Source organism: Octopus bimaculoides, chromosome 13 (assembly GCF_046866305.1).
Source record: "Octopus bimaculoides isolate indiv1 chromosome 13, ASM4686630v1, whole genome shotgun sequence".
Classification (NCBI taxonomy): Eukaryota; Metazoa; Mollusca; class Cephalopoda; order Octopoda; family Octopodidae; genus Octopus; species Octopus bimaculoides.
Genome location: NC_142940.1, coordinates 55,015,154 through 55,035,254, shown reverse-complemented (window position 1 = coordinate 55,035,254; position 20,101 = coordinate 55,015,154). Strand labels below are relative to the sequence as shown.

Sequence of the window (20,101 nt, the reverse complement as noted above, 5' to 3'; positions counted from 1 at the left end):
TATTTTAACCATTGTATCCATGGTAACCGTTATATCTATTTTCGCATTATTCTAATTACAGTATAATATGACGTGCCTTGCATGGAGTTCTGGGAGAGGCTACACAGAGATCGTCTCTGATTTATTACACCATGGTGCTAAAGTTAATGCCACAGACAAGGTAATTTCTGTCTTTACTCACTTTGTTGTTGGTTTTTTTTATTATTTAGGACAGTAAGGCAATGACGATAAAATAAAGCACCTTGGATAGGTGTCTTCTACTATAGCCTCAGACTCTCCAAAGCCTTGTGAATAGATTCGGTAGGTGGAAACTGAAAGAAGCCTGTCATATATATGTATGTATGTGTGTGTCTTTATGTTTGTGTTTATGTCCCTGTAACTTAGTGGTTCAGCAAAAGTGACCACTAGAATAAGTACCAGGCTTTAAAAAAAAACAAGTACTTGATTCAATTCATTTGACGGAAACTTCTTCAAGGCAGTGCTCTAGCATGGCCACAGTATAATGACTGGAACAAGTAAAAGATAAAAGATACAAGATGCTTGTGTTTTGAGTTCTATTTTCCTGTTTGTATCCCCAAACCTATATATCTTCTGCATATCTTTTGTATATCTTCTGCATATCTTCTGCATATCTTTTGTATATCTTCTGTATATGATTGCCGTATGTTGTTTGCTTGTTGTTATTTCTCTGCTGCTTCACTGCTTTCATTGTCTTTCCAGTATGGAACAACACCATTGGTGTGGGGAGCTCGTAAAGGTTATCTGAACATTGTTGAAAAATTATTGGACCACGGAGCTGATGTGGATATCTCAGGAATGGTAAGTCAGTGTCTGGCATTTGTTGACATTGTATATATTCAGCTTAAGGATGCGTTGCTTGGTTGATTAATTTAATAGATAGATGGATAAAATGCAGGGCGAGTGTGTGTGTGTGTATATTCTGCTGGGTGGTTGGTACTAGAAGGGTATCCAGTTGTAAACATCCTGCCAAAACAGTCACAGAAATCTGGTGCAAGCTTCTGCCTAGCCGGCTCCTATCAAACTGCCCCACCCATGCCAGCATGGAAGGCAGATGCTAAACGATGATGATGATGATCTATATATATATATATATATATATATATATATATGTGTGTGTGTCTGGAGTGAAGGATGTTGTCGCAGAATACCACCACACAAAGCTATGTTAGGCCAGTTATGTCACAAGGTCCACAGATAATCAGTGGACCCATGCATTTGTTGAACTGAAGAGACCACTTGGGAGACCTCCAGTCAGGTTTGAAGATGATTTAAGAAAAATATTTGGAACTAGGCAGCCTGGCTGATCCAGGTGATGTAGGTGGTATATATATATATATATATATATATATATATATATATATATATATATATATATATATATATATATATATATGCGTTAGGAAGGGCATCCAGCTGTAGAAACTCTGCCAAATTAGATTGGAGCCTGGTGTAGCCATCCGGTTGCACCAGTCCTCAGTCAAATCGTCCAACCCATGCTAGCATGGAAAGCGGACGTTAAACGATGATGATGATGATGATGATGATATATGCATGTGTGTATGTATGTATAGGTGCAGACACGGCTGTGTGGTAAGAAATTTGCTTCCCAGCCACATGGCTCTGCGTTCAGTCCCACTACTTGGCACTTTGGGCAAGGGCCTTCTACTATAGCCTCAGACCAACCAAAGCCTTGTGAGTGACCTTGCTACAGGGAAACTGAAAGAAGCCCATCATGTGAATAAAGTACTGTATGAATATAATTCTTCATTTCTTTACTTATATATGTATGTATATATATATATATATATATATATATATATATATATATATATATATATATATATATATATATCATTATCATTTTCCTAACGTTTGTCATTTTTATTGTAGAATTCATGGACAGCCTTACTTGTTGCTACTCGTGGTGGTTACACAGAAATTGTGCACAAATTAATTGAGAGAGACCCCCATGTTAATGCAGTTGATAAAGTAAGGAAAGATTTTTTTTTTTTAAACATTTTAAAAATAATAAACTGAAACATGTCCTTGGTTGTCCCTTACCTGCATGACAAGGATCAGATTTTCTCCTTTTCATCTGATCTTTGAACAAATAAATTGAACCAATTTGTTTTCTCCTCTTCGTGTAAATTGATTGAGAAAATATTCATGTCTTAAAATTATCTCCCTTTTTCTATGAGACACAAGGGAGATAACAATCTCCACTAGGTTTTTGCTTTCTTTCTCCAACTAAGAAATTTCCATTTATTAAGAACTTTCTTTTTAATGCACAGTAACTTAACTTATTCTTCATAATTCATGCTGTTGGCCTATTTTAGTTATTTACCTGATCTGCATTAATAAGAAGTGAGGCATGTGAATCCTTGAGTTACCCTCAACACTCTGCAAAGGTTATTTAGTACTAAACTGCTTAACTAGAAAAAAGAACACAAATCTTAAGGACATTCACTTATGTTCTAACTTTGTGGTGTGATCTGCTGCAAGCTGATCAGTTGATAAATAGAACATGCACCTGAAAATTGTGATTCTCAGATAAATTGTAGTTCATGTGATAAATGCATGCCTCAGTTGTGATTCTCTCATGATAGCAAATTTAGAAAAAAAGCTGGGTTCAAATCCTAAAACTTGCTGCTCCTGAAAATATGAAGTCAATATCTACTCAATACAGTCAACATTTACACATTGTGAATGCCGATCCAATCAACGTGTGTGTACCATATCTATCCATGCAACTTCAACATACTCTCTCCACAGACACTCCTGCATCTACACACTGTGTCTTTCTATCCAATCAACTACTACACACTGTGTCTATTTGTCAAATCAACATCAGGGTAGACAGCATGTCTATCTATCCAGCCTGCATCTATACATTGTGTATAGTCAGCATCTCCACACACAGTCCAATCAACATTTAATGTTATAAAGGTAGCAAGCTGGCAGAATCATTACCGTTCCAGACGAATTGCTTTGTAGCATTTCTTCCAGCTCTGTACGTTTCTGAGTTCAAATGCCACTCTTGTCAACTTTGCCTTTCACCCTTTCGAGGCCAATAAAATAAAATAAGTACCAATCAAGTACTGCAGTCAATTACATCAACCCCAAAAGTAGAAAGAATATTTAATTGTCAGAAAAATCTTGGTTTATATCTTTAAGATGTTGTGAGGGTCAGAAATGATATATATTTTTCTTGTTTGTTTTCTATAAACAGAAATGAGTTAACAATTTTGTTCATGTTTTGAAACATGCAGTTGAGTTTTGTTGTTAAGTTTTTTGTTTTATTATTTTTCATTAATTTCCACAAATTACACGAATAACCAATGCTATTTGTCTGCTTTGTTTCCTTTAGGATGGTTTCACAGCCCTTGCTATCAGTGCCAAAGAAGGTTACACTGAAATCTCACAGGCTCTTCTAGCCAAAGGAGCTTATGTTAACATTGTTGATAAAGTTAGTCACATTTTCACTATTTTACTCTTAATATTTCTAATATTTTGTGAAGTTTTTTGTTGTTGTTTCTTGATGTCCATAACTACTAGAAAATATAATTGTAGATAACTATATATTGGTTTTAGGAAGGGCAGCCAACCATAAAAACCCTGCCAAAACAGACAGTGGAGCCTAGTGCAGTCTTCTGCCTAGCCAGCCCCTGTCTTCTACCTAGCCAGCCCCTGTCTTCTACCTAGCCAACCACTGTCTTCTACCTAGCCAGCCCCTGTCTTCTACCTAGCCAACCACTGTCTTCTACCTAGCCAGCCCCTGTCTTCTACCTAGCCAGCCCCTGTCTTCTACCTAGCCAACCACTGTCTTCTGCCTAGCCAGCCCCTGTCTTCTGCCCAACCAGAATTTAGTAAAATAACTTAGTTATCATTAAGCTGGTGTTAGGAGCATAAATTGTGACTAAGATTTGGTGAAAGATTTTAATTTAGAACTTGAAAACAAGACATTTGTACTGCAGAACCAGAGCCGGTTTCAGCCGGGTTGGTAACGAAAAGGTTAAGGAATTGTCTGATATTGTTGTTTATATTTTTTCTTTTTTTTTTTCTTTCTGTCCAGGCGAGTGATACAATATTGATTCATGCTGTGAAAGGAGGTCACGTTGATATCGTCAAGGCTTTGCTTGGTAAACATGCTGATGTAGATATTGCTGGTTCAGTGAGTATTGGACATTTCTCTATTATTGGAAGACTATAACACTGTAATTCCCCTTCACAAATTACATATGTGTGTATGTTTATATGTATGTATATGTGTCTATCACTGAATCAATCAGACTATCGAATACTGTCATTCACCACTGGTCACAATGTGCTTCCTCACATTGTTGTAGTTTTCAAATGAAGCCAACCTGCTGGTTAGGCTGACAGGCCAACATTTACCCCGAATGGAACACCAGTTCATCGCAGGGTTAACGATTTACAGCTGAGCGGACTGGAGCAATGCCCAAGAAGACAACACACCGCCAGACTAGGAACTGAAACCATGATCTTGCAATCGTGGGTGCAACACCCTAATCACTTGGCCACATGCCCTCGCATATACTTATAATACTGTAACATGGGTTGGACGGTTCGACTAGGGTCTGGGAAGCCAGGAGGCTGCACCAGGCCCCAATCTGATCTGGCAGTATTTCTACAGCTGGATGCCCTTCCTAACGCCAACCACTCTGAGAGTGTAGTGGGTGCTTGTTACATGCCACCGGCACAGGGGCCAGAGGAGCTGGCATCAACCACGATCAGATGGTGCTTTTTACGTGCTACCAGCACGGGGCTCACAACTACAATTTCCATTTGATTTGATTTTGATATTGCTGATGTTCATGTATGTGAAGAGAAATCTATAAATTTACCTTTTTTGTTCTACAATGTTGTTCATGCTGTTGATGATGGCGATAATGTATCCAGGAAGGTAAAACTGCACTCTACTGGGGCATCGATAAGGGCTACAATGATATCGTCAAACAACTTCTGGCTATGGACCCTGACTTGGAGATCTGTAACAAGGTTAGTTGGCCATATTTCTTTGTTTATCTCAGTAGTGGTGGTCATGTGGCTAATTACTGGTATTTATGTATGTGTGAGGTGAACTGGCAAGTATGTGTGACACTGTAACATACAGAATGATGTGTGTGTGAAGTTGTCACATGTGAAATGGTAGGAATCTGTGTGTGAACATGGGAGCCACTCAGGCGGCACTGGCAACGACCACGCTCAAATGGTGCTTTTATGCACCACTGGCACAGGAGCCAATCAGGCGGCACTGGTAACATCAGAAAAAAAATATATTGGTGTATTTCTTCCAGCTTTTTTCATTCTGAGTTCAAATCCTGCCAAGGTCAAATTTACCTTTTATTCTGTCAAGGTCAATACAATATCAAAATACAACTTCTGACTACAGAGATGCTCTCCTCAAAATTGCTGGCCTTGTGCCTAAATTAGAAACAATTATGTGTTGATTGATATATGTTGGTTGTCCAAAATAAACAAAGCAGACATTGGTTGAGAAAACTCTTGTAGACATCAGTTGATGTTTATTGTTTTATAGACTGAGGTCAGCTATGATGGGACAGGGATGAAGTTGACGTAGGCAGAAGAGGTAGTTGATATCATTTGGATGAAGACAGTGAAATGCTGGAGAGAGAGAGAGAGAGAGAGAGAGAGACCAAGGTAGATGCAGGAAGAAATGTGAATACTGGATTTCACAATGTTTAGACGAGTTGACAAGATAAAAAGAAGCGAGAATTATCTTGTTTTCCAGACTCTGCCAACCCATACTAACATCAGAAATTGCACCTTAAAATGGAGAGAATGATACTTTGATGTTTGAACGTTATTTGTATTGTAATAGCATCAATTATGTGTACATATTGAAGGAGGTAAACTATAAAACACATACCTGGGAACCACCCCACTTCTGTTGCTGCATAGAAGATTGCTGTATGTTGTGTATGATTTTTTTTCTTACTTGAAGTGTTTGTGTGTGGCATATAATGTTTTGTTGATGTGTACTGAGTATATAAAATGTTTTATTGTAGTATGAAAGGAATAGAAGATTATAAAAACGACCATATTTGATGGCATATAAGATGCACCCCCCCCCCAAAAAAAACTCTTGGCTCTATATATAAGGTTAGGCTTGCCATAAGCTTTAATGCACTAAAAACGTTTTCCTTAAATAAGAGCTGCCTGGAATTAGGGAGCATCAAATATGCCTTCACATCTTCAATGCCATCAAATACAATATATATATATATACATACATACATACATATATACACACACATACATACATACATTCATGTATGTATGTGTGTATATATATACACACACACTTATACATATGTATATATACATATATATAGATAGATATATGTACATATATATAATCAAATTATTATTTGCTTTACATGAAGGATGGTGACACTCCATTACTGAAGGCTGTCCGACACCGAAATGAAGGGTGTGTGTATATGTTGCTGGAAAAAGGAGCTAAAGTATCAGCTGTCGACAAGGTCAGTGTGAATTGTCCATTTCAGTGAAGGCTTGAGCAGTTCAATCTCTTTTCTCTTCAGCATTTATTATTAATCTACAGCTATGTCTAAGTAAACAGTGAAATAGTCAAGTGCATACAGTATTGGAGTACCAACTCATTGGTCTTGAGTTCAATTTCATTGCAGGTGTTCCATTGTTTATTCACATCAGATAAATCATTATATTTCAACCCTTTAGCATTCAGATTTCTCTGTCACACGTAGAGATTATTCATTCTCATTGTTTTGAATTAGTCATGCCTTATCTTGTGGCTTCAAGATTTCGATGAGGTGATCAGTAGCATAACTGGGCAGTGGGGGTGGTACATGCCCTGGCTACCAATTGAAGAGACTTTAAACAATTTTTTTGTTTTTTATTACATCTCATTTCACACGTTAGGTTTTTTAATGTTTCAATCAGAGAAGCTAGTGCATTAAATCGTTAAAATAAGGAGGTTTCGTAAAAGTAAACATTCAAAAAATATATTTTGAATTTTGATCTTCTAAAGTCATCTGATTATATTAGTTGACCTTTTTTTGGCTGTAAATTTTGGCCTGAAAATCTCAACTTGTATCTATTCCTGTACCTATAAATTCGTATATATGTAATTATTTAATTTATTACTTTATATTCTCTATAATATATGACATAAAACACTAAAATTTTTTTCTGCTGAAACTATATTCTATCTGACACAACTGTGTTCTATTGTATTGCTAACAGAAAGGGGACACCGCCCTTCATATTGCTCTGCGGGCACGGAGCAAAAGGATTACCGAGATGCTATTACGGAACCCTAAAAACAGCCAGCTGTTATACAAGGGCAACAAAGTAGGGGAGACACCCTATAGTATTGATGCCTATTACCATAAAGGAATACTAACACAGATCTTTGGCCACAGTAAGTAAGATCTCTTACAGTTATCTCATAAACATTGATATTCACACCTACACATAAACACACCTGCACAAACTCACTCATCACCATCGCCATTTAATATCCGTTTTCCATGCTGGCATGGGTTGGACAGTTCGACAGGTGCTGGCCAGCTGGGGAGCTGCACCAGGCTCCAATTGTCTGTTTTGGTATCATTTCTACAGCTGGATGCTCCTCCTGATGCAGAGTGCATTGGGTGCTGTTTACATGGCCCCAAAACTAGTGCCTTATATGCGGCACCAGCATGGGTGCTTTATAAATGGCACCAGCATGTAAAACAGTATCCCAAGATTCATAGTAACCTTGTTTACATTCATTTTGAAGTGAGGATTTTCTCTGAAGTAAGGGAGAAAAGTTCAACCCTTCTTCTATCATTCGTCTTTTATAACAATCATTACAACACTGGGCTTTGGACTTTTCAACAGGATTTCAAAAGTTAATTCTACCTTACACTTATCTAAACCATTGTTCTCTCCACATACCTGTGCATCACTGCTGCTCACCTATACATAACTGCTCTCCCACCTGCCCAACATTCAGATCTATCAATTTCTATTCTGCACTTGTATGCACCGATGCCTCCTACACCTGTACATCACTGCCAACACCACCCTCATGCACACACTTATACACCATTTCTTACCCACACCTATGTACCATTTCCCATCACTTATACCCCACCATCTCTCCATCTATCTCCCACTTATGAGGGGGTGCTGAAAAGTTCCTGACTTTGAGGGTGTCATAAAAGGCCTGGTTGGAGGCCCACCCTTCTGAGTTCTTTTACAGGGCTTAGAAAAGCTGAAGGACCACTGCAATGAGTGTGTGAATCTGAGAGGGGAATATGTTGAATAAAATCAATAATTAACTGATCCTCCTGTATTTTCTTTTACCCAAAGCCAGGAACTTTTCAGCACCCGCTCGTATATACCAATCCTCCATGTCTATTAATTATATTCTTTAAAATACTTTACTATTTCCAGGAAACTTGAATGCTAATGATGCTGAAAACCTTCTTGGTTATGAAATCTACAGTAGTGCCTTGGCAGATGTATTGAGTGAACCGTCATTAAGTATGCCAATAACAGTTGGACTCTATGCTAAGTGGGGCAGTGGAAAATCTTTTTTAATCAACAAATTACAAAGTAAGTTTGAATTGTTCAGAGGGGACCTGAATTGTCTTTGGTGATCCTAATACCTTGATCATAGTATAGAGCAGTGCTTCCTAACCATTTTTTACCTCTGGATCCCTTTGATTCCTATTTTGTTCAGGTGGACCCTCATGGACATTCAATGTTTAATAAAAATTCTGTTATATGTTTATGATTAAATATTATTAGGAATCGTATAAAAAAACTTGTTAAAACATTTTGTGCATTGCAGAAGTAATTACCAATTTATTGCGCATACATTTTAACAACAAAATCTTATGTCCATAAAACCCCAAGGGTTTTATGAACCCCAATTGAGAACCACGGCTGTACTGCGTGTCTGAACTGTTTTAAAACATTAATCATAGTATGAAGGCTAATTGATATATGGTGTAGTGGTTAAGAGCGCGGGCTACCAACCCCAAGATTCCGAGTTCAATTCCAGGTAGTGACCTGAATAATTATAACATCAAAAAATACCTTAGGAATGGAAACCCAGGTTCGAAATTTCCCCAAGACACCTGATGAAGGCTGGAGGGTATATCAGCCAAAACATTGTGCTAATAACAAACACGATAAGGACAAATATCTGTCAAATGTAAATAATTTCACATCTCTTAAATATAGAACTGTACTGCCCTCCTTTCTCTCACATGTACCAATTGAGTACTGAGGGTTGATGTAATCGACTTATCCCCTCCCCCAGATTCCGTTGTTGTTGTTGTTGTAACAAAGTTTGCTGCAATAAAATGCTGTGTTAAAATCTTTGTCACTGTTTTCCCAATATTTTACAGAGGAGATGAAATCTTTTACACAACAGAATGAGAAAATCAACTTCCATTTCACAAAAACTTTGATATTCTTCCTCTTCTTCTTAAACTTTATCATCGGGTTTGGCCTCAGTTTAGCTTTCAACTGGATTGTTGGAATCAGTGTTGGATTTGGATTGTTATTCTTACAGGCTATCGTTTTTGGTACGTATTTTACAGCACTCTTTGCAGTACAGAATGAATGTGTATACATGTAAATATGTATATATACATATATATATATTAGAAATGGGGAAGGCTGGTTATGGGATTATCTTAGGTTTCCCATCCATAAAGGGTTTATTTTTATGGTGTATCGCCAAATCCCCCAAAATTTTTAACAGGCCAATAGGTTTTGGGGATCTGACAATACACCATAAAGCTAAACTGTTTATGAACAGGAAACCTATGGTAATCCCATAAAGTAGCCTCCCCCATTTTTAATATATATTGCTCTACATCTTAGAGTGTGCTTCTTCTTTCAGATATGTGTGTGTGTGATGATGATGATATATATACATGTGTCTCTGTTTATATTTTCAGCTGTAATCAGATATTTTACTCACCGTTACTCCAACCAATTCACTTTACGCATATCACACGTTTTTCAACGACAGATGAAGAGTTTGAAAATGTTGCTGTACTTGTTGTTTTGGAACCCTCGCAAACTGAGTTCTAATGAAGTACCTCACGTTAGGTAAGGCTCAGTGCTTGCTTAAGGGCAAATTTAAATTCTTTACCTGTCAACCAAATTTCACTCACAAGACATTATTAGTCAATGCCTACAGTAGAAAGTACTGCCTCAAAATGCCACACACCTGTATGTAGTGTCTTCTATTATACCTTGAGACCACAGGATGCTACACACACCTCTGTGTGCAGTATCATCTAACAAAGGCTTCAAATTTTGGCTCAAGGCTGGCAATTTTGTGGGGTGGGGATAAATCAGTTACATCCACCCCAGTGCTCAATTGATATTTATTTAATTGACCCCCAAAAGGATGAAAGGCAAAGTTGACCTTCGCAGAGTTTGAACTCAGAATGTGAAGACAGATGAAATACCACCAAGTAATTTACCTATCGTGCTAACGAGTCTAGGTCATTTACCCCACTACCACCACCACCATGGACAATAACTCCCCCAAGACAATTACCCCTGAGGACAACAGATGATGATTTGTAACTTCTTAATATCTTGGAAAGGGGGTAATTAACCAAGTGGGATAATTGTCGTCGGGGGAATTGCCCTATGGTGGGTAATTGTCCTGATACACATGCTAACACTTCTGCCAGCTCACAGTATCATCCACTAATAACACTTTACAAAGGATGACTAAACTGTGTCTTCTTTTATACCCTATCTTCTATCCTATCTATATAAAGTCTTGTGAAGGTGTATGGCTTAGTGGTTTTGGTGTTTGGCTCACAATCGTAAGGTCATGAGTTCGATTCCTCATGGAATATTGTGTCCTTGAGCAAGACACTTTATTTCACGTTGCTCCAGTTCACTCAGTTGGCAAAAGCGAGTTATACCTGTAATTGAAAGGGGCCAGCCTTGTCACATTCTGTGTCACACTGGATCTCCCTGAGAACTACATTAAAGGTACACATGTCTGTGGAATACTCAGCCACTTGCACATTAATTTCATGAGCAGGCTGGAACATTCATCATTGTAACCAACGGAGTGCTAGTATAGTAGTAGTATAAAGTCTTGTGAGTCAACTTTGACCTAATCTTCACCATCATTTATATAGTTTGATATCTTGATGTCATACAACTCTGACATTTTTCACTTTCAGATTTCTCTTCTCTGACTGTACTCGTTTGACAAGTGTTGGAGGTGAGAAGTCCCTAGCTGCCATGATTGGGACTCTTTGTGATGAGGCAGAGCGATCTTATGGGGTCGTAGTAGCTCGACTATTCCGTATAGTCAAGACACAGTCTTACAGTAAGTATAATCAACCCATTTATTCCCCTCCTCAACTGATGTATCCACATCTCCACCCACCCTTACCCTCACCATATTTTGTCTCCTTCAAACATCATCTACACTGCAGTACATTTGAATTAATACTGTCTTGGTTGTCAGGTCACCAATGAGCACTTTGTCTTCCTATAGATTATCGGTCAGCCTGAACAACCTGCCTTTTGGTTGTTTGCAGATATGAAGTTTAACCTTTTTAATAGCTAACTGCCTGAGATTGACCCTGGTTCTTAGATAAAAACTTCCCATTTTAATCCTTTAGCTTTTAAACCAGCCATCTCCAACCCAAATATTTTGTCTGTATTATGTTCAAACTGGCTAGAACTGGTCTCTCAATATCATTCTACAACACCTTTGGCAATATGCCATACTTCAGAAGACTTGTTAAGCCAAGTGTAGTCATGGCTGATGCTGGTGCCACGTAACTGGCACCTCATGCTGGTGGCATGTAAGAGGCACCAATTACATTCTTGGAGTGGTTGGCATTAAGAAAGGCATCCAGCCATAGAAACCATGCCAAATCAAATTGGAACCTGGTACAGCTCTCCAGCTTACCAGTTTCAGTTGAACCGTCTAACCCATACCAGCATGGAAAGCAGTTGCTAAATGATGCAACCCTAGTGCTCGACTGGTACTTTTTTGTCGACCCCAAAAGAATGAAAGGCAAAGTCAACCTCAGTGGAAATTGAACTCAAAACGTGAAGATGGACGAAATGCCACAAAGTATTTTGCCCAGCATAACAATTCCACCAGCTAACTGCCTTAGAAAGAATTATTCTTATCAATTGTTAGACATTTCTATATTTCTCAATAAAATATGACCAATAAATGGAATGCAACTAAATGAAAATTCTTATTTGTATGTTTTGTTTCCTTTCTATTTATAATGTTTCTTTTTGTTTGTAGAAAAAGGCAAAGGTAAATTTAAAACTGCCTGCTGTATCCCTTACTTTGTGATAGCGATGTTGGTGTTTGTCTGTTTCTGTATTTCCTTGTATCTTCTTGTGAAGAACGGCACCAAGAACACGTCAATAAATGCAGCAACAATCACTTTGTTCAGTATAGTTGTCTTGTCTTTCATTATGAACATCCATACATGGGGACGTGCTTTGCTATCACTGACTGTATCACAGAAGAAACGGATCGTTCGAGCTGCCGACCAACTCGAATTGCTAAAGATGGACGGGTTCATGCAGAAGCTGAAACATGAAGTTGATCTTATGAGTAAAATGGTCCTTTGCTTAGATTCATTCACTGGAACTCAAACCAGACTTGTAGTTATCGTCGACGGCCTCGACAGCTGTGAGCAGGGCAAAGTACTGAGTGTGCTGGACACGGTCAAGACTTTGTTCTCCGACGACAACTCTCCATTTATCACCATTCTAGCTGTCGATCCTCATATCATCATTAAAGGAATCGAGCAGAATCTTCGAGTGTCTGTTCTGGACTCCAATGTTCATGGTTACGACTACCTAAGAAACATTGTACATTTACCATTCTTCCTACAGAGTCAGGGATTACGTGTCCAGAAAGGGGACTCACTACTTTTCAGCTCATTCAGTACAGCAGATTATACAGATTCTCCAGGAAAACTTAAGGTAATTCTTCAACTGGTTTCACAATTTTGGGTTTTCTTTGTTGGAATGAGTGTGTATGTGTCTAAGTGGGGAACTAGCAGGAGTTAATAGCTGTGTGAAGGGTCAGGCAATGCATGAGGGTAAAAGTGGCTTTAACAATACTCTCTTTACAGAAATGGTGTTATGAACAATATTATTTATTATTTCAGTTAATTTATTAACCCTTTCATTACCATATTTGTTTTGAAATACATGGCCTTTGTTTCAATTAATTTTTAGCATCTGTGCCATTAACAGGAGAATCAGTTAATTATGATTTTATTCAACATATTTCTCTCTCAGATTCACACATATTGCAGCAGTCGTTCAGTTTTTCTAAGCCCTGCAAAAGAACTCAGAAGGTTGGGCCTCCAACCAGGCCTTTCACAATACCCTTAAAACCAGGAACTTTTCAGCCCTTCCTTGTATGTGTGTGTGTATTGTTTATTTGTGAATTAAGGCTACCATTGGTTTTATGTTAAGAAGAGTGGGGAAAATACATGTGTGTGTGTGTAAATAAAAAAACCGTAAATATGTAAAATAAGTAAAAAAATCTATTTTTCCAGTAATTGATGAATAAATGTCTGAATTTATAAACCAATCATACTCACACTGGCTTTGTACAACATTATTTAAATTCTATCATTCCTGTTTTGTGTGCAGCATCAGGAACCAGCAGAATCAAAACTGAAGAAGCTCAAACAATGGCGTACAGCCAGTCTCCAACTGTCCAACACGACCACCTCGACCTTTGATCTTTCACACACTTTGGTTAAAAACGATTACTTCAGTGATATCAACCCTCGAAGCATGCGACGTTTATTAAACATTGTTGCAGTTACAGGTGAGCATCTGGTGCTGTGGTGGCTAGAATGACACTCGTCAAGGGAAGAACAAATGTGCTTTAACTTTGTATATGTATCCAGCTTAAATATTCTACCTGTTTTATATTCAACCTGGCCAGATCTGGCCCCTCATGTCTACCCTACAATATCATTCTAAAAATCAACAGTTACCTCATAAAAATCTGAAAGCTCTAAGACAATGCAAGATTAATTCAAAACAAAGTGAATAAATAAAAATTTACATTTGACAGAATAGTCTGAATGCTAAGGGGTCAATAGAAAGCTGTGTAGTTCTGTAGCTGTGTAGCCCTAGGTCTTGACTCCTCAGGTTGGTTTCCATAGTGCTTGAGTGACTAAAATCACAACATTCTCTGGAGTTACTCATTTACGGTCAAGTGGACTGGAACAATATGAAATGAAGTGTCTTGCACAAGGACACATCACACTGCCAGTCTGGGAATTGAAACCACGATCTAATGATTGTGAGTACGACACTCTAACCATTAGTGCCCCACCCCATATATATATATATATATACACACATGGGGTTGGCCAAAAGTCAGTTGACAGTAAATCAAAACCATTTAATTCCAAGATTTATTTATGATTAACAACTGAATGAATTTAATAAAAGCATCTAAATATGAAACATCATGAAAATTGGTCAAACTGAAGTCCTTGTGCGACACATTTTCCCATTCAAGTCAATACAGAATTACAGATAGTATTTATGGAAGTTTGATGTACTGTCGGGTGACTTTAGTGTGTGTGTGTGTGTGACCTATATAGTACTTTTGTAAGTAGGGCTAATTAAGCTGTTTCTCTGTAGATGGAAAAAATTATGAACAACCTTAAACGATTTTTGAATCTTATTGAACTCTCATCAGAGTCGTCCACATCAATTTCACTAATCCCAGAGAAACAAGCAGCCAATCTGTTTATATGCTCAACAATTACAGTAACTGCAGAAAACTGGGGATACTAATTTGCATATTATAAGTGTTAACACTTTATTTTAAATATCAGGGGTCTGTCAAAGGGGATCTCAGTCCAGTGTGTATAATGGGTTCTTTCAATTTCTGTCTACCAAATGCACTCACAAGGCTTTGGTCAGCACAAAGATATAGAAGACACTTCCCCAAGGTACCACACAGTGGAACTGAACCCAGAACCATGTAGATGGGAAGCAAACTTACTGCACAGCTATGCTTTGCTTAGGTCTGTATACATGTATTTATACAGATGGATAAATACGTAGTGTGTATGCGTGTCCATACATAGACATGTGTATATAATGAACTCTTTATGTCGATTTCTACATATGAATGTTCCAGTTGCTCAATCAGCTGGACAGTAACATAATCAACAACAACATAAAAATAATAATAATAAACTTATTGTGTACAGTGTTCAGGTGCACTACAACTCATTAGAAAAAGTAGCCAAAAGAGCATGGACAATAGGTAGAATGTGCACTGGAGGTAAGTAATGCATCAGTCATTTAAAAGGAAAAGGGCATCAGGTGTATTGTTGGTGAATTTCAGGAAGCATGACAACACTAGCAACAGTCTCAGAAACAATGGTGACACATTTAACAACACCTTAGTAACATTAAACAACACATTGGCAACGGCATCTGCAATGCATTAACAATGGCACATAAATAACCGTTACACCTTAACCACATTAACTACAATCATCTTCTATTGGTTTCCAACTGTTCCTAAAGAACTGAAATAATGAACTTTCTTCTCTTCCAATACAGGACGTCTTCTCCGAGCATATGGTATAGAATTTAGTTGGTACCCGCCTTGCCGCATGGATCAATTTGGTGGAACAGTGGCCTTATCATGCCTCATGGGTAATTCTAGAGTTTGAAGATACAGAAAACATGGATGACTCAACCACTTTGATTTCTATTTACAAAAAGTAAGTGATTGATGTGTAAGCTATAATTCTGTATTAACAGTATCAAGACAGGAAGAAATATTTTAAGCCGCATCATTTCCCGTTGTGAAGTGACATAGCTTAGTGGTGAGGTTATTAAGCTTACCATCATATGGTCAGGAGTTCAATTCCTAGTGATGTGTTATGTCCTTGAGCAAGGCACTTTATTTCACATTGCTCCAGTCCACTCAGCTGGTAAAAATGAGTAGTACCTGTAATTCAATGGGGCCAGCCTTGTCACATTCTGTGTCGCGCTGAATCTCCTTGAGAAGTACATTAAGGGTACACATGTCTGCAGTGCTCACCCCTTGCACATTAATTTCATGAGCAAGCTGTTCCATTGCTCTGATCAACTGGAACCCTCATCATAACTGACAGAGTACCAGTTTATGTCCCATCAAACTGCTCCTCTTTTGTCCACCGCTCACTACTTTCACTTCTGCTCCTATATCTAACTATCTGTTACTTTCCCCCTCCTGATCTACTAACTGTATCATCCAGCACTGGGTTAATCATTGAGCAAAATAAGCACATGTTTTGGGCATGAAGGCAGAGGTGGGGGGGGGGGGGGCGCATCACAGAAATGGTAAATGTTACAGCACAAAAGAAATCACTTTAAACTTGCTAAAATAATATTCAGCATGTACCAGAAGTTTGAACTGCTTCCCTTGTGAGTAATCCAGTACCTTAATCTTACAATTCCTGTGTCTCATTATCCTCTCTTCTCTCATTTACTTCCAGATCAATATTTGTAATTAGTAGCTTATATTTTTTATTAGCTTATATTGTTTTCTGTTTTCCTCAGAGTTGCAAACAAAATTCCAACATCCCGTGACATTGATCCTCTCCTTGAAATTGACAAAGATGTCCGGAAACTGGAGGTTTTTCTTGCTAATTCCAATCGAAACCAACCAATTTTGAATGTTGGGGATCTGAAGAAATTCTTGCCATGTACCATTAATTTAGATCCTTACTTAAGAAAACTTATTCGAGGTTTGTACTGATCTGTCTTTATCATATAACCTGTTGTAGTCCTTGTAGTAGTTATTTTGTCATACAGACATATAGAATATGCGGCTAATTAGCTTACAAAAAAATATTTAAATTATTCAGAGCATTAAATCACTTCACTATTCTCTTTATATTTTGTTTATATTTCAGAAACTAAAAAAAATATGGATCTTCAACGATCTGAATATTCTTATAATTCCATTTATCCTGTGATACCTTCCGGCCCTTCACCAGCACCGTCATTAATTGGTCCTCGGGGAGATGGAGACCTTGGTCTGCGAGGTTTATATCCTACTGTCTTACCTTCCTCAGCATCAAATCGTTTCATGGCGCCATGTAATCAGCCTGTTCCGATATCTCATCCTACCATGTTTACAACTTCATCTGGTTCATATCTAATATCACAGCCAGTAGGTCCGCACCCAATACCACCACCACATCAATTGACGATTCCACCAATATTGCCAAAGGTTAGAACAACATTTTTTTTCATTCATAACAAAGAATTTGTTAGTTTTAGAGGGTGGTGGTACCAGCCTAGTTACAGAGCAAAGGGTGAAACCAGACTATTTCTCTATTTCCATAGTAGAAGGTAAATCAGGATGTAGTCAGAAATATCTCATGAGTATTTGGTAAAGAATAATAATAATAATAATGACTTTGCCTTTCATCCTTTCGGGGTCGATTAAATAAGTACCAGTAAGCACTGGGGTCGATGTAATCGACTTAATCCCTTTGTTTGTCCTCTCTATGTTTAGCCCCCTATGGGCAATAAAAATTTTTAAAAAATAATGATAATAACACCAACAACATCCATCGTTGTCAACAATGACCAAGGACATTGCATGGAAGAAAACAGGTCGCAATATGTCCGGCAATGGCTGATTAATCCAATGTGTGTTCAGAAGTCTCTGCCTCAGGTCAGGCAGTGGTGATCTGTTGGGACTGAAGGCACCGAGATGGCTCTGGACTTGCATAGCTCACATTTTGTTGGTGCAACCTCACCTGACAGGGTGGTCTTCTGATTGCATTTCCCAGATGCCAAGGTTGGTCTCAAAGCTCTTCAGTGAGGCTTTAAGTGTATCCTTGAATAGAAAGGACTGCAGTGGTCCTTTATATTTTATTAATTAGTATTTTTAATAAGAATAATGAACTGAAGTCAATTAGTGTTTCTATAGAATTACAAAGCTGAGTTCCATCCAAATCAAGTGTAACAATGACAGCGTTATTTGTCATCTGTTTACTGCAAGATTGAAACCTACCATCTTAAAATTTCATTTAGACCAACCCAGAGGAAGATGTGGCTGTGTGGGTAAGAAGCTTGCTTTCCAACCATAAGGTCTTGGGTTCAGTTCCACTGTGCAGTGCTTTGGATGTCTTCTACTATAGCTCAAGGCCAACCAAAGCCATGTTAGTTGATGTAATAGAGGGAAGCTGAACAAAGCCCATCATGTGTGTGTGTGTTTGCCCCAGAAAGTGTGTGTGTGTGTGTGTGTGTGTGTGTGTGTGTTGCCCCAGAAATGTCCCACTTATGACAAATAATAAAACACCTATTTATCATATTTTACAATGAAAAGAAAGTTGAATAGACAACTGTTGATCTTTTTTATGTAAGTCTGTGTCCTAATAAATGTTTTGTATTTCTCTTTGTCAGTCACAGAAGAGGATCAGCAGTTACAGTGTGCAGGATGTTTGCAACCTTCTCTCCAAAATTCAAGGTATTAAAGAAGAAAACCTCATCGCTTACTCCAAATTGGTAGAAACTAACAACATTAGTGGCCTTGTCCTTCTCTGCTGTGATTTTGATGAACTCAAATGTGTCATGTGTATGCGATTCGGAGACTGGCAATTGTTTCGAGCTATGGTTCAGGAATTACGAGATCAGGAAGTTGCTCAACTTTTGAGCCCTAATTATCGATCAAACACTGCAGAAACTCCTTCTTCAAGCCGGAACAATCATTTTTCACAAATGAAATCCAAACCCAGTGACCCTCTCTTGTCACGTAACCAAGATTCAGATTCTATTTTAGAATGTCCGTTAGAAGAGCAATATGAGGAGGAAACTTCGAGCAGTCTCCTGTCTCCAATCCAACCGAAACGTGTAAATAGTCTTTATGCCCAGATGGACATGGAATGTGGTATGTTAAGGGAAGTGATTGAAGATTTTACAGAGACTGTAATGGATGATAGTAAAAATGAAATGGATGTTTCATCTGAGGTGTCCATCCATACTCAGCAAGATTCAAAGTATCCATTGTCACACTGTGCTCTTGATATCGATACAGAACTGGATGACTTGAAGACCGACTCTCTGGCTGTGACAAGCAGTTTCTACTTAGAAGATACTGATGAATCTCTTGATCAAACAGACTCGGCTCCTCTTCTACAGCAAGCCTCAAGTGACGACATTTTTGCTTCTGTCACATTGATCCCCACCAGTCGTTCTCTTGGACAGTTAAACACCCATACTTTTGGTGAATCAGGTTTAAAACTACCCCATTCTAAAGAAGTATCATCTGACCTTGTATGTAACCGTCCTGTGGTGATGAAGATAGCTGAGTATACAGACTCTACAGATCCTAATGCTGTCCCTACAATGATATCCATGCAAGACTTGCAACCACAATCCCATTCTGAACAATCTAGTTTTATCCAATTTGTCCAAGATTCTAAATCAAGATCTGTACAAAATACAAACGCAAAAAGACGATCCGGTTCGGGTGTTACTGATATTGAAGATCACGAAATGCTATAGATGTATCCAGTGATATCACACAGTTCAAATAATATTCACAGTATTTTATAATTCCTGTGGAACTCTTTAACTGGAGATTGTTGCTAAAGCAACAGCAATTAGGAAAAGAACTATCAGAAGTTGATTATTTTCAACTTCTAATTAAAATTGGGAAAGGGTAATGTAAAACATAGGAAATATAAATAAATGATTCCAATTGAATTTAACTACATTTCATTGTTATTGTCATTATTAATATAACGCTCAGAACTCCAGCGGCTGCTATTTCGGCCACCAGCCACAGCTACAACTAGCCCAGCAGTCACTTTATTGGCCAGTATTTTCTGCATTGGAAAACCAGATAGTAACTGCTGGTTCAGCTGGCACCACAAGCACCAGTATTGGCGATAAAGCAAAAAGAAAAACAAGTAATAAGGACAATAAAGCAAAGAGAAAAACAAATAGTAAGGACAATGTTGCCCTCTGTTTAGCATTTTAT

General features: G+C 38.1%; 1 protein-coding gene across 1 annotated transcript in view; it reads left to right on the top strand.

The window, feature by feature from the left end:
* Positions 1-19,834, top strand: part of LOC106867547 (kinase D-interacting substrate of 220 kDa) — a 36,200-nt gene extending 16,366 nt beyond the window's left edge. Inside the window, 19 exon segments of the mRNA XM_052972487.2 lie at positions 62-160; positions 721-819; positions 1,912-2,010; positions 3,389-3,487; positions 4,094-4,192; positions 4,942-5,040; positions 6,450-6,548; positions 7,291-7,468; positions 8,488-8,649; positions 9,450-9,629; positions 10,008-10,161; positions 11,265-11,413; positions 12,356-13,047; positions 13,729-13,909; positions 15,676-15,716; positions 15,718-15,839; positions 16,663-16,850; positions 17,019-17,338; positions 18,523-19,834. Coding sequence (XP_052828447.1) covers positions 62-160; positions 721-819; positions 1,912-2,010; positions 3,389-3,487; positions 4,094-4,192; positions 4,942-5,040; positions 6,450-6,548; positions 7,291-7,468; positions 8,488-8,649; positions 9,450-9,629; positions 10,008-10,161; positions 11,265-11,413; positions 12,356-13,047; positions 13,729-13,909; positions 15,676-15,716; positions 15,718-15,839; positions 16,663-16,850; positions 17,019-17,338; positions 18,523-19,623 — 4,161 coding nt within the window. The 3' untranslated portion in view covers positions 19,624-19,834.
* The last annotated feature ends 267 nt before the right edge of the window (positions 19,835-20,101 follow it).